Source organism: Nothoprocta perdicaria, unplaced genomic scaffold (assembly GCF_003342845.1).
Source record: "Nothoprocta perdicaria isolate Ctin4 unplaced genomic scaffold, notPer1 scaffold_7, whole genome shotgun sequence".
In the NCBI taxonomy this organism is placed as follows: domain Eukaryota; kingdom Metazoa; phylum Chordata; class Aves; order Tinamiformes; family Tinamidae; genus Nothoprocta; species Nothoprocta perdicaria.
Window position 1 is genome coordinate 3,934,619 of NW_020455976.1, and position 13,526 is coordinate 3,948,144.

General features: G+C 37.5%; 1 protein-coding gene across 1 annotated transcript in view; it reads right to left on the bottom strand.

The window, feature by feature from the left end:
• Window positions 1-13,526, bottom strand: part of LOC112957051 (VPS10 domain-containing receptor SorCS1) — a 269,061-nt gene that overhangs the window by 140,768 nt on the left and 114,767 nt on the right. The window contains exon 3 of the mRNA XM_026050581.1: window positions 13,206-13,305. Coding sequence (XP_025906366.1) covers window positions 13,206-13,305 — 100 coding nt within the window. The remainder of the gene's footprint in view (window positions 1-13,205; window positions 13,306-13,526) is intronic.

Consider the following 13,526-nt stretch of genomic DNA (forward strand, 5'->3'; position numbering starts at 1 on the left):
TTACGATAAGTAGCATGTGTGAAACCAACCAAAATTTACACACAATTCTTAAGTGCTGGGACCTTCCCTGAACCAGAAGATAAAGATTTCTCTCTTGTGGTTCCTTCTGAACAATGAAGCTATGAATGGYTGTCAACAGGCTTGGTTCATTTATACCCCATATACTGGATAAAAAAGGACAGCTTTGAATAACTGTCAAGAGACATAATGCTTCATCAAAATCCATTAAAGAATACGAAACCCAAGAAACGACATAATTTCTTGTTATTTAAGATGCCTCAGTTCTGTAGATGACCAAAGACTATTTTTCTTGATCTTAATCACCCACATTACCAGACTCACCTTTATGTCACCAAGCCTAAGGTTATTTGGTTCTAGCTGATAACTGAAGATTTTGACTATTATCTGACTTGGGTAGAAAAGTATGGAAATTGTTCTACAACCAAAATGCCAGGCCACTAATTGCCAAAATAAATAAAAGACTTGAGCAAAACACCAATCATTAGCAGGGAATAATCAGCCAAAAAGAAACTCCCCCAAAGCAGAAAGGAAAAGGAATTAGAAGTGTCAATATAGACAAATACAGAAATAGTAACAGGAATTATCCTGCCTTATCCTCTATAAGCTATGTTCTTATCAAGTCAAATTCTTCAGTGTAAAAGAGTTATGTAAACTGATACACACTATTTCTTCTAGCAAGTTTTCCAGAGCCCTTTAGCAAATTTAACAATATCTAGTTTATACCTGATCATTTATAGCACAATCCAGTCTTAAAACAGAACTCTGCTCTTCCATAATATCAAGACACACCGAAAACATTTAACCTTAAGAATGGCTGGTGTTTTGGCAAAATATTAAACACATACCTCTGAGACAATCCCAGAGATCCTAAACACAAGAAGATAGCAAAAAGCAGACGTTTGAACACACATTTCTAAATCCTAGATTTTTTATACAAAACATTCTGATAGATGTCTATCTAGAACCCCAATGAAATGGACTAAAAAGGAAAAAAAAAACTGTAAACTGAGTCAGCAGTTTCTCCTGCCCTCACAAACACCAAAAGTCATCGTCAGCAGAAAGACTTAAGCGCCAAACCATGCTACAATTTTACAGTACATATTTTAACCAGAATCACGCAGCGTTGTTAGTAATAATTCTGTGTTAACAGCATTTTTTCCTAGCAGTTTGTAATGCATGAAGTGACAAGCCCTCAAGTCCTAGACACCTGACACGCACAGAGCACCGCAGCCCTCTGCCATTCTCCCCTCCGTGGTCAGAACACAACACAAGTCCCAGCAAGACCCACATCACATTTGCTCTGCAATTACCAACAAATTTGTCACAGAATAATTGGAGTATGTTAGGAGGAAGAAGAGAAGGAAGAAGCCATACCATCACATGAAACAGATCCATTATTTCATAAGATTTTTTTCTAATATCCCTGATTACAAGTGAAAGATTTGTTTAATTAAAAAGCTTCATTAAAATTACGTTGTTTTCCCCAAAGCATATACACACACTTTGCAATTTACACTCTTGCTATTTAATAAAGTTTCAGTAGTAACTGAGAGAAAACCACAGCAAATTTTCTGGCAAAGAGTCAAAGCTCCAACTGCAGCAAGCACTATGGGAATGAAAGTAATAAATTTTAATTGGTGCCCAAGGGGCAAGGTTGGTGTCCTTGGCACAACGGGAGCCTTTGGTGGTAATTGATTGAAARGGCCCATGAGAGTTTGCAAATGTCAATAACCCACTTGAAAAGTGGCAAAAACCATGGTGTGGCATCCCGGCTTGTACGAAAGGCTTTTGCTGGTGGARATATTAGAGAGGGTGGTGGAAAAATCTAGCAAGGGCCATAACTCGGACATAGCTGTCTGCTCCAAGGCTTGAAGTGCTGGACAAAGTTCAAAATATGCAGAAGTAATTGCATTTATACTGTAAAAGGTAAGTAAATGCTGCAGGCCACGCTGGTGTCAGGCACACAGCCTAGGGCAGCAGATGTATTGTGAACTTTGCCCAYGGCTACATTGGCAGACAATTCTTCTCTAACTTAAGCTCAAGCTTTCTACCCTACCCTAGTTCATCTCTTTCCTCAAACATTCTTCTTTCCTTTTGGTTATTTGTGGTGATTTTTTACCTTCCCTTTTTGGTGATGCAAATGAAGGGTATACGCTTGCTTTGATAGGAAACAATCTAGGATTCCGTGTCCAAAAGGAAGAGTATAAAAGAGAGATCAGATCCAGCCAAAATCCTGTGTTCATTATCTTTACTGCTAAAATCAGAAAGTCATCAGCTGTACATATGCTTGTTCCCATTTATAAACTAGCAGTGACAGTATTTCCCRGCTTCTCAAAGTACTTCTAACACAAAATCGGAAAATTTCAAGAAATAAGCAGAGAAATTAATTGCACTTTCTTCCTTAACAGATGCTGTCTGGCTGCCTCTGGTTCACCTTCAAATGTTCTTTACTCTATGGGAGTTTCAGAAGATTTTACGCAGGACTTAGACATATAGTTTGCACTTCTCCAAATGCCAAAAACTAAACAGAGATTGCTTAGACTCCCTCCCACTCCTCCCAGAAACACTTCTTTTYCCCAAATAATATGTTAACTTAAGTTTTTCTTGATGTGGCAAGTCAGCTCCAGTCTTTTAAATGCGCTCACCATTTAAGAATGTGTTGGGTTCCCAATCTTATGGGAAGAGCTGGCCCCTTGTAAAATTTACCAGCAAATATTTTCCCAAATCCTCCCATGTAGTGAAGATTAGAGAATTGTAAAACAGACAAAAACACTGTGGAAATAAAAGAATACTCTGCAAAGAACATTTGCCTTGGTCTCATTAGCCTCTTGTGTTGATGGATAAACATTTAAGAAACATTAGTCTAGGGCTTATTTGATGGTATCAGAATACACTGCAAAGACTCCTCTGATAACTAGTCCAAATTAGTTACCAGTTAAATTAACGTCAATCCAAGTACATCGTCCTCATATCTTCAGGATTAGATGTGAAACAACTTCGTAAGATTAGTAGCGCCTCTGATCAGCTCTAGCATTGTCTCCGCCAAAGAAAAACTTCACAGCATTATCCAGGCCTGACTGTATTTGTAGGAGATTTGTACTTGTGTAAAATTCAAGTCCAGGAACAAAAAAAAAAAAGAAGAGAAGAATGTGTTCCCAAGCCTTCCCTCCCACTCCTTCTGTGGCTTTATTCTCCCACACATACTAGGCATTGTATTCTCCCTGCTTCCCAAGTTTTATGCCATTCCTTTTTTTGGTACTAATGAGAAAGAGGTGGAAAGGTGGGAATCAAAGGATTTAAGAGAAAAATGAGGATTTAGAAGAAAGTTCTGTGAAACAATCTGATCACAGTGCCATATTTTCAGTTACTTTTCATACTGTATCTACCATTTTGTGTCATCTTGGACTTCTGAGATTTTTTTTCTTCTGGCTCTGTAAAATTGCTCTCTGTCCTTGCAAAAAGGGAACCACCCCTTTCACATACTAGAACTAAAGAAAAAGTYAATTTGCAGTTTTTACAATATCTTCTCACCAGATGTTGAATTATATCCATTTTGTCCCAGAAGTCTGGTTGTTCCTATAATGATCTCTTTACTCTTGATGCTATATGTATAAGGCCTCCCTTAGAGACTTGATTGTCTCTATTTCTCTTGTTATCAGCCTACAAGTTTCAAATTACGTATTTTCTTAGCAGTCAACTTCATCCATTTCATTAATTGTCATCAGCCTCCTCTCCCTACATACAACAACCAGGGGGTGAGCAAGTGCAACCAAGATGCATGCACACCTGCATATGCTTTACTGCAGGCCTGGCAAGAATGAGATGAGTTAGAGCTCCTGTTATCAGTATCCATGAATTTGTTTTTTTCTTAGGTTTTCATTTCCAAAATCCATTGCATAATTATGCCATAGTACTACAGTAACTTCTCATTTAGGACCAACTTCTGAAATATTATGGTAATGGGACATTTTCACCGTTTCATTACTAAACAAGCATATTCCTGATGCAACGTAGCACTGAAATGGTATAAAATTGAGATCTGCATATCTTATGGCTCAAAAACCACAAGGCAAATWAAAAAAAACCTCTGATGTACAGATTTTCAATACAACTTTGAGACCCTCAACAGCATGATTTTCAATTGCTTAGACAGTTTTTTTCCCTAGTTTTKCACAGGAAAAATATTAATATTACAGCTACTGTCTTTTGTTCTAATCAGTATCTCTTGCATAAATAGATAGGTCGACAGTTTGACAATAAAGCAGGTCTGGACTGTAGTTAGACACATTATTGTGCTACCATCAATCCCATCTGCCCATATCTGGGCGGGAACTAATAGTGCATTATTTCTTTTTTCTCTAAACTCCTGCCATATGTATTCTCTTGCTAAAAGAGAATCTTACAGAAGAGTTCATGTTACAGATTATTTGCCAAATCTCTGAGGAATAAAGCAATAAGAGAACTCAAGGACATAAAACAGATTATTTTACCAAAACTGTACAGTTTGTATCAAAAGGATAGCTTACCTAGGGAAATAGGTCAGAATGGAAATAACACATTTCAAGCCATCCTCAGTTTGGGTAAATCCTATGTTTAAAACTGAATTCCATGGCTAACACTTCCCCATCAATACTTTCAACATTCAGTGTGTGTCCTTGGAGGCTTCTATGATATACAAGGGCATACTGCAGTACTACTTTGAGTGGGAAAATGTCAAAACTGCCACTATTTTTGATAGCTTTACAAGAGCAGCAGTGGAATAAATGGCCTTTGATTTCACTTCATAGCCAAGAAGAGATATGGATGTCGAATAATGGCAAGGGCTTTGAGTTTAATGGCTATTGTGAGGGTTGTCATATACTACAGGCACGAATCAGAAAGCTTGGTACTGAATGCTGTCAGACACGCTTCAAAAGTCAGAATACTCACTTTGAAAGATGGGACTTTGTTTTCACTTTGTTAACGTGGACCAAGTTACTTGTTAATTATTGGCTTCCCATGAGCTCAGTGTTAAAGACTAACAATATAGGGCCAGTTCTTCAGGCTCTGCCACTTTACAAAGCTTCCTGGTCTCCAGTTAAACACTGCTGATTTGCAGCTGCTTCACATCACATCCAAAAGGTATGGGCAGCAATTTACCTTTTCAAACTCAGAGTAAGAAACTTTGGCTTTATCCTTGTTTTTATAAARGCTTTCAACTTCTATAGTTCCCACTTTAGCTCTAATATTTAAAAACATTTATCAAATAAGCATGCACACAATTCATTAAGGAGGATGAGGAGAACCTGCAAATCAGTTGTTGAGATGGAAATTGAGTCTGTTCTCAGTCTAGAGTAAGGCTCTTGCACAGGTAGAAACATTAGTTTGGAATATAAAGACAGCATAAGCAGAAGTGAAAAGCATACCTTATGTATTATCAGATGGCTATAAAACTGGAGACCAATGAATTTCCAAAAATAATCTTAATTGCATTAGCTTCATTGAAAATAATATTACAGCAGCTTGTCAGCAAGCAGATTTACTCCATCCCTCTTTCTGAACTGCAGTTTATGAAAAACTTCTTAATTTAGGAGATATTTTCCTGCAGGTACTGAGTAATCTGATACATTTCTATAGTGTTATTTTGCTAGAAACTAATTGCACTCTCTCTGCAGTCCATGATCATAATTCTGACCCAAATAAACTCAGGATTACAGCTCTTCTCCTGATCAAGAAATGAAATCTGAAGCCAAAAACTGCCTGAATGCAAGAGATTTAGACAGCTGTCCTCAGAGAAAAGATCAAGTGAAGAACCACCTCAGTGTTGGAGAAAATGATTTGAAAAGGAATATATATTCCTATCTACCCGAAACAGTCCATCAAAACAGCAGAATGATTAATAGAATGATAAAAAACATCAATTTCTCTACCCTAACACCTTCCTCCAAAAATGTTCTCTCTCTGTCACTGAAAGAAAGGATAAGACTATGAACAATCATTATCCATGGTCATATCCTAGGAAATATTTAAGTAAATTCAGGGGGATGCTTCACATACATTTCTGCTTTATGTGGTTTATTTGACATATTTCATTTGATGCAGCTTTTGTTTCAATCTGCAAAACTTCAGCAAAAGGTGGATCCTCAAAAGATCCTTCAAAGGATAAGAAAAGACTGCCCTTAARCCACCTCCTTGAAAACTCCTGGGCACCAAGTCATAAAAGGAAAAAAAAAGGTTTACATCTGTAAGACAACACATTTTAAGTCTCTTATGATTGTCTCTTTGAAGGCTGCACTCGTTGCCTGCAGCTAACCAGGACCTTTCCTCCAAATGAAAACGGGAGAGCAACAGCATAATTGATTTTACYGTTGAAAGAAAGGATTGCAAGAGTATTGGAATGACTGATGGTCCACAGACCMTAGGTCTTCCCACTGTGCCTAATTTGCTAAGGATGCAATCCTTTGACAGCCACAGGATCTGATAAACTCTGCAGCAAGGGGTGTTTTGACCTCTGCTGGGCTCCAGCTCAACCTCTCTGAAATAAACTGATCACTTGACACTAAGATTTATTAAGGCCTACAAGGAGAGAAGGACTGGAAAGAACTGTCTTTCCTTGAATGACGAATCCAGAGCTGCCGTCACATCAGACTTCCACAAGCTTCCATGGTGAGACGGGTCAGAGACAAGATTGAGATCATTACTAMAAAGCGAATTCTAGCAACTGAGGGTAACTTTCTAAAGAAACAGCAGAGTCACATGGAGCTGTTCAACTCTATGAAAAAGATGCTCAGGAGAGCAGACTGCAGCTGGGAACAGATGCCCAGCACCAAGCACATAAGCTGGCGTTTCATCTTTTACTATTGTGAGGTTTACCTTCCAAAATCAGAACTTCTCTAAAGCAAAAGAAACTCTCTAATACCACAGGAAACAAATGAGCACTGAAACATTTCCACACAAGTTAAAATGGGTTAATTTTGTCCTATCTTGATTGAAAGATAAAAACATTTACTTCCCCCTCCCCTTTTCTTTTTTTCATGGTAGGAAAGCAGGGTCCCCAYTCCTTTCATTTAAAGCTCATTAATAGAAATGAATTAGAAGTAGTTAGGGATCTGGCCAGCATTGAAACACATGCAATTATATTTACAATAAATACCCGTTATCTGGGAGCTACATACACAGCAGGACAGAGCTCAACATGCTGTGATAAAGGTGCTAATTGCAACCACTAAATATAAAAAAAAAAAGGAAGGCATCTGTAATCCATTCATCTTCAGAGTGAGAAAAAAAAGAGGACACTGTACTGAGCAGCAATTAAAATCCAAGCAGTTGGAGGAATGAAAGGAAAAAAATCAAGGCAGATCTGCAGAAAGAAAGAAATGGCAGTGGCAAGGAGGGGGACAGTCCCACAGGAAATAAAATCTCATGAGATGCATCAGTACTATTAATAGTATCAAAGYGGCTGGCTTATCACCCAGCATTTTATTAATTAACTGGAGATACACAGATACAAAGGGTTCTGAAAGCACAAAGAAGGAAGATGTTGCAAAAACTGACTCTTTGCAAAGAACACAGTGTGCTGTGTGCAAGGATATAGTGTCTGAATTAGCCAGCAGGGTTTTCCAAGGCAAAGAAAAACTCTAGATAACCAACTGCAAAGTCCCACCAGCACCTACCTCATCACCCACTTTTCATTTCCATAGCTGTAGGATTTTCCATGCAATGCCAACCTATTTGAGAGGATTTTATAAAAGATGTTCAACCTTACTGTGTGCAGGTTTGCATGAAACTGAATGCCAAAATATTGAAAAAGAAGGGATTTTCAAGATCTCAACTGAGATTTCTTTACTTCACTTCTTTAATCCACCAATGTCTTATTCCCAAACACTCCTCCTTCAGGTGGACACCCTTAAATCATTTTACTTCCCCTCACAGAAGACTGTATGCACCTAACAAATAGCCATAGCTGACACACATAAGCCCAGGGCACATTAGAGATTTTCTCTTATTGGTTGACAAAAAACTCAACAAGCTCTATAACTTAGACAGAGATCCCCGTGCTAAGGTATTTCTTCTCCCTAGTCTGTGTCATCAGTCACACAGCCTGAAAGTACAGTAATTCAGTGAGAGAATGCTAATAAACAGGTCTTTCACATCTCTTATTGGCAAGGTTTATACATGGCTATAATATTATATTACCCTTTTCTGTAATTTCCTGAAGAAAAGCTGTAATTCAGAACAGTATCAAACAGCAATAGATCAGCAGTTTAAACTGCTAATAATGTGTTTCTCATCTTTATTTCCAAAACACTTTTTTTTTTTTTTTTATAATACAACGTTACTTGCAATGTCTGGGTAAAGGATTTAGCTTTTCCGAGTATAGAGAGAAGAATTGGAATATGCTTTTAAAAGAAAATCGGCATTCAGAGACAGCAGGAAGCTCTACAAGTTCTGTATATTTATATTTCTTTCCTAGAAGGAATGAATAGATTATTTGCTACAATTTATTAACACAGTTAATGTTTGTTCTTTTCCAGAAAGTGAAAATCTTCRGAAATTCATGAACAGATTAATTAATAGAATAAATCCAATTAGATGCATTCTACAGCTCATCATTCCAACTGCACTGCTTTGCAAGGAACAGTCAATATCGCATACACGATACACTTGGTTTCCTCATTGGAAGCAGTCTCAACTAAAGGTAAGTTCAGCTATTACCTGCTATTTCAATGGGACAATTCTAAGCAATGTTTATTTTTTACTAAGATATCAAATGTTTACTGTTAACATATACTGGCCCCAACACTGAAAYACTGTTGTAACAAGGACTTTCATCCCATAATTAAGAAACACATCACTTTTCCACTATTGGAGAAGCCTTTATTTCCCCACTAAGGAAATATCTGGGGAAAAGAGAACTTGGAAGACTGAGGTGCAGCCAGAGAAAAATCATTTATGTATTACAAATGTTTAGGGGAAATGCTGTTAGCATTTGCTCAGTATTAACAGCAACAGTGCATAAACCCTTCTCATACAGAGTGCAAGGTTTGTAAAATTCATCTATTTTAAAAGACTAGAGACTTAGAAGGGGAGTGGGAGAGAAAATGCCTGCAACTCCCGACCTGACCTACAAGTTGCTACTTTTAAAAGGCGGGRGGAAAAAAGGCTTTTGAGATCTAGAGGCTTTTGCTAAAATGTTCCCAGTATCASATTTTGTAAATAATTTTCCCTTCCTTGATAGCATCATTCTGCTTCTGCTGAAATAGCTTTTGGAAAATTTAATCACAGGCATTTAACTAAGGTACCTTTACGGCAGGTGCTGCAGCTTTCCYGTGGCACAGGCCCATCCTGACTGCTGGCCAACTTGAGTGAAAGCTACTGCCAGAATGGGCAGTTTCACCCTGCCACCTGAAAGATTTTCCTTTTGTCTGTTTTCATTTTTTTCTTTTTTTTTTTTTTTTTTTTTTTTTCCCCCCTTCCCCCCCCCCCCCTTTTTTTTTTTTTTTTTTTTTTTTTTTTGACTTGGAAAAGGGTTACTTTGCAGGCAGGTAAGTCCCTGATCCGGCTCACCAGATGGCTACCCAAACCACCACAGCATGAGAGAGGGAAGAAAAAGGTGCAGCCAGAGGTGCTGAAGGATTTTCAGAGCCAGCCTGTGCTGAAGGTGGCTTAGCTGGATTGCAAAAGCCACAGCTTCCACTTTGGGTTCTCTGCGCCACGGTAGCTAAGGGTTCACACAGATTCCCACCCGAAAAAAAAAAAAAAAAAAAAATCACAAAGATGACAACAACAGTGTTTCTCTAGAGCACAGTATTATTATTCTCTGACAAACATCAGGCATGATTATATAGTAAACCCACTGCACTGTAATTTCTGTGCCACCAGATGAATCTTTCAGGCCTCGAAACTGAAGGATGCCTGAGTGATCTGTTAATTCCTTTCTTTCGCTCCTCGTGAAAAGCTTCAGACCTTCTTTACCTGCCAGCTGCAGCCTCCACCATCTTTCCACTTACTCTCAAGCCCTATCATCATACTATCAGTTCCATTTCTCCCACTTGGCAATTGAATCCATGCAATACTTATATAAYTCTTAATTGGGACATGCAAGATGAGGATTGCCCAGAAATATTATATTTCCCCAGTAATTTTCAGGCTGACATCCGGCTTCRGAATAAAATGTTCTGGTTCATTAAAGTATTACATTTTCAGTTTGTCAGGGTCTCTGATGCAACTTTCCTTTAATATGAATAAGTGATTGTGCTTTAGACTAAGAAATAGTTGTCCTGCAAACGCTGGGGAAGGTTATGGTACAAGACTGTCAGACCCTCCAGACCCTCTTTCCAGCTTCCTTACACAAACAGATCAGAGTTCTAGATACGCAAGGCGTGAGGGTTGGAATAGATATTATGTTATAAAAGCAAGAATATCCAACAACCATAAAACAAAATAAATGGCCCCAGGATTGCAATAAGCACAACAATATAGTTTCCTGCACCGAGAAATAAAATGTTTGTAATTAAGAGCACACTGTCACTCTTCTATTACAATCCCTTCCAAAGCATTGCAAATTGGACATCATAAAATAAAGACATCTCCAAATTCTTTAGTCATTAGTGCAAATCCTGCCCTAGAATTTCACCACAGAAGTTGCTACAAGCAGATACAGTCATAGTAGGAAGAGCACTATATATAGCCTGTATAAAAGTCACCTTATTCCAGATTTCTTTCCCTCTCACACCCCTCAGAAACACTGCTTAAAGTTCAAAGGACACCAGAGCTCTAGAAATTTAGTTAAGCATGTGCTTTCTCCATGCATAAAATACATATTTAGGCACACACACAAAAAAACTGTGACGGGAAACAATGGTGGCCAAATACACTGCAATGTCAACCTGATTGATTTTCTGATCATTACAGAGACCTTAACTGTCCTGTTTTGAAATCAGATTTTCAGAAGGCGATGTAAAGCCTCTTACTTGGAACTAAGTTTTTCTTTCACTTGTATTTAGCAATAAAATCTCTGTTTTAAGTAGCTGAGGACACTGCTTTGCTTTCTTAATCCTTTTATCAGATAAGTCATCCGTAACCTTTTTATAACACCTTGTATTCAAGATTCAGTCTATTGAATTTTTGTTGGATTTTGACCTTTCAGAGGTAACTTAAGTTTGCAAAGATGCAAGCAGCAATAAATTAGGTCTAGAGACTTTGTTKGAAAGGATGCAATTTGTATTGTCTGTATAGAAAACTACCAAAGTTATCATTTCYAGCTGTATTTACTGGTTAGAAGTTATAATAGTTAACTAACAATTGCATTAGAAAAAGGGAGCTTTACTTAACAAGCATTACATTCCACTGTATTAGCTGAAGTACTATGGAGATGCTTAGCAAATGTGTTAGAAAAACAGATAGATTTAGCTTTCTTAATACTTAAAAGTGAAAAAGTGGTTTAGCTTTAAGTAAATAGTTTGCCATAAGGTGGATGATAGCTAGAAACATTTGAGAAAAAAACACAAAAAATTGTTTAATTTCTCTCATTTTTCTATATCCATGACCCTATGACTTGCTCTAGTACAGTCAAGTGACAAGTGAGAAACAAATACAGCAAAACAACAAGCTACTAATGAATGATCCAATTTAGCCTGACTTTCATCAGGAGATTTGAAGATTTTATTTTAGTACTTTTTAAAAAATAATCAAAACTTCATTCACTTCTCCACGCCTAAGCCTTTTTCCAGGCTTGCATAATCACAGCAATTTAGGTAGGTATGAGAAATCAATCAGCTGGCATCAAAACAGTGGCAGCTGATTTTTTTTTTTTTTCCTGTTGCTCATCCAGCAAAAAACAAATTCATCAAAACAGGGAAGCACTGTAATGCTATAGCTACAAACGATTAAACCATAATATAACTAAGAGCATTTGAYAGGTGTTTAAGGTCAGTTTCTTAATAGGTCTAATGATTTACATCTAGATTTTTTTTTTTTTTTTAATTTAAACAAAAAGAGTTAAATATCATCTACAAGAGAATAAAATTAAGCATTGTCCTCTCTGGCTAAGACAATTACTTCTTTCTTTCACAGTTTTTCCTTAAGTGTTTAGTGAAATGACAATAGCATCAACAGTAACCTCAGCTGTCCAGATAAACAACCTCCTTTGGAGGTCGGTCTTCACTAACATTTCCTACTGATGCAATTCAGTTCTGCTTAGRGAGGTCAAACATCTAGCCTGTGTGACAGAAACTGGAGAGAGAGGTGACTAATCTAGACAAGTTCACATGCCCTCGAGGAAAGGATAGAGCTGGATTTGGGCCTTCCACATGCTGATTGGGGGCTCTAAGCTCAACTAATGAGTCAAGGGGAAGAGAATGTCACAACTACTTTATTTAATTTTGCTTTGATTTTTTTCATTCCTTTATTTTTGACCARTGTATTGGGAAATCTGAAATTAAATCATTAGTGATATCTGAATCATTTAAGCTTAGTCTCCACATCAAAACATCAGTAGCAGTAATTGTCTACCGCTAAACAAGAGTCTAATTCTTTCTTAATTGAGCATATGAGGGAGTCTTTAAGCAAGATCTCTTTTACAAACAMAACCGTGTGTGACAATATAAGCCTTTCTTCTCTTAAAGGAACAAGGCTTCAACTCTTCTTATTATATACCTCCACATTTCAAAAATATAATCAAAATATATATGAAARGAGGCATCAACTACCTTTCGTGAGTATGTCAGTATTCTAAATTCTTGGTAAATTGTTACTCAGGAGGGTGCTTGCATGATTAAAACCCTCTGGGCTTTGGAAGGCATTTTCTCTGMATGATTTTGTTAAATCCTGTTCAGTTCACTATTGGGAGCACTCGAAAGACAAACAATATTTCATACAGTCTGGTTGCTGTAGATGTATTTCCATCGTTTTAATGAGGCTCTCGCTCTTGAACAGCAAAATCACCACCAGCCAAAAGGTAGACAAATGATCAAATGCACAATAACCATTAAGCCTATTTGTTTCACAGCATCTGCAGTAGCAACATATAACCTGAAAAGCACCTTCCAGGTGGTACAAACCAGCTTACGTTTTGGTGGCATGTTTCTTGAAGAGGAGAAATTTCCTCACTCGCTAACCAGCAAAAGATGGTGAAGAAATGGGCAGGAATGACTGGGTCAGAAGAAGAATGAAAGTCCAAACAAGCCAGCTACAGTATTTCTTACCTTGCGTTTGTTTGTCGGACAAACATACAAGTAGCTCAAAATGGTCTTCAGGCCCACTTTATCATTCATCTTCTCATACGTTGTCCCATAATCTGTTGACCTATAATTCAAAGAGGGATTTCATAAGTACAAACACTTAATCACAGAAACCCCAGTCACTTGGCTGCTTTTCAGTGTAAGTCATGTTTTACATAGCAAAATGGCTCTCTGGAGCTTTTTGAATGATTCATGTAGCATATAATGATGCTTAATTATATACACACAGCATCATGTGAGTGCTTATCGTTTGCATTTAAATTAGATTAGGAAAAATTAAACCAG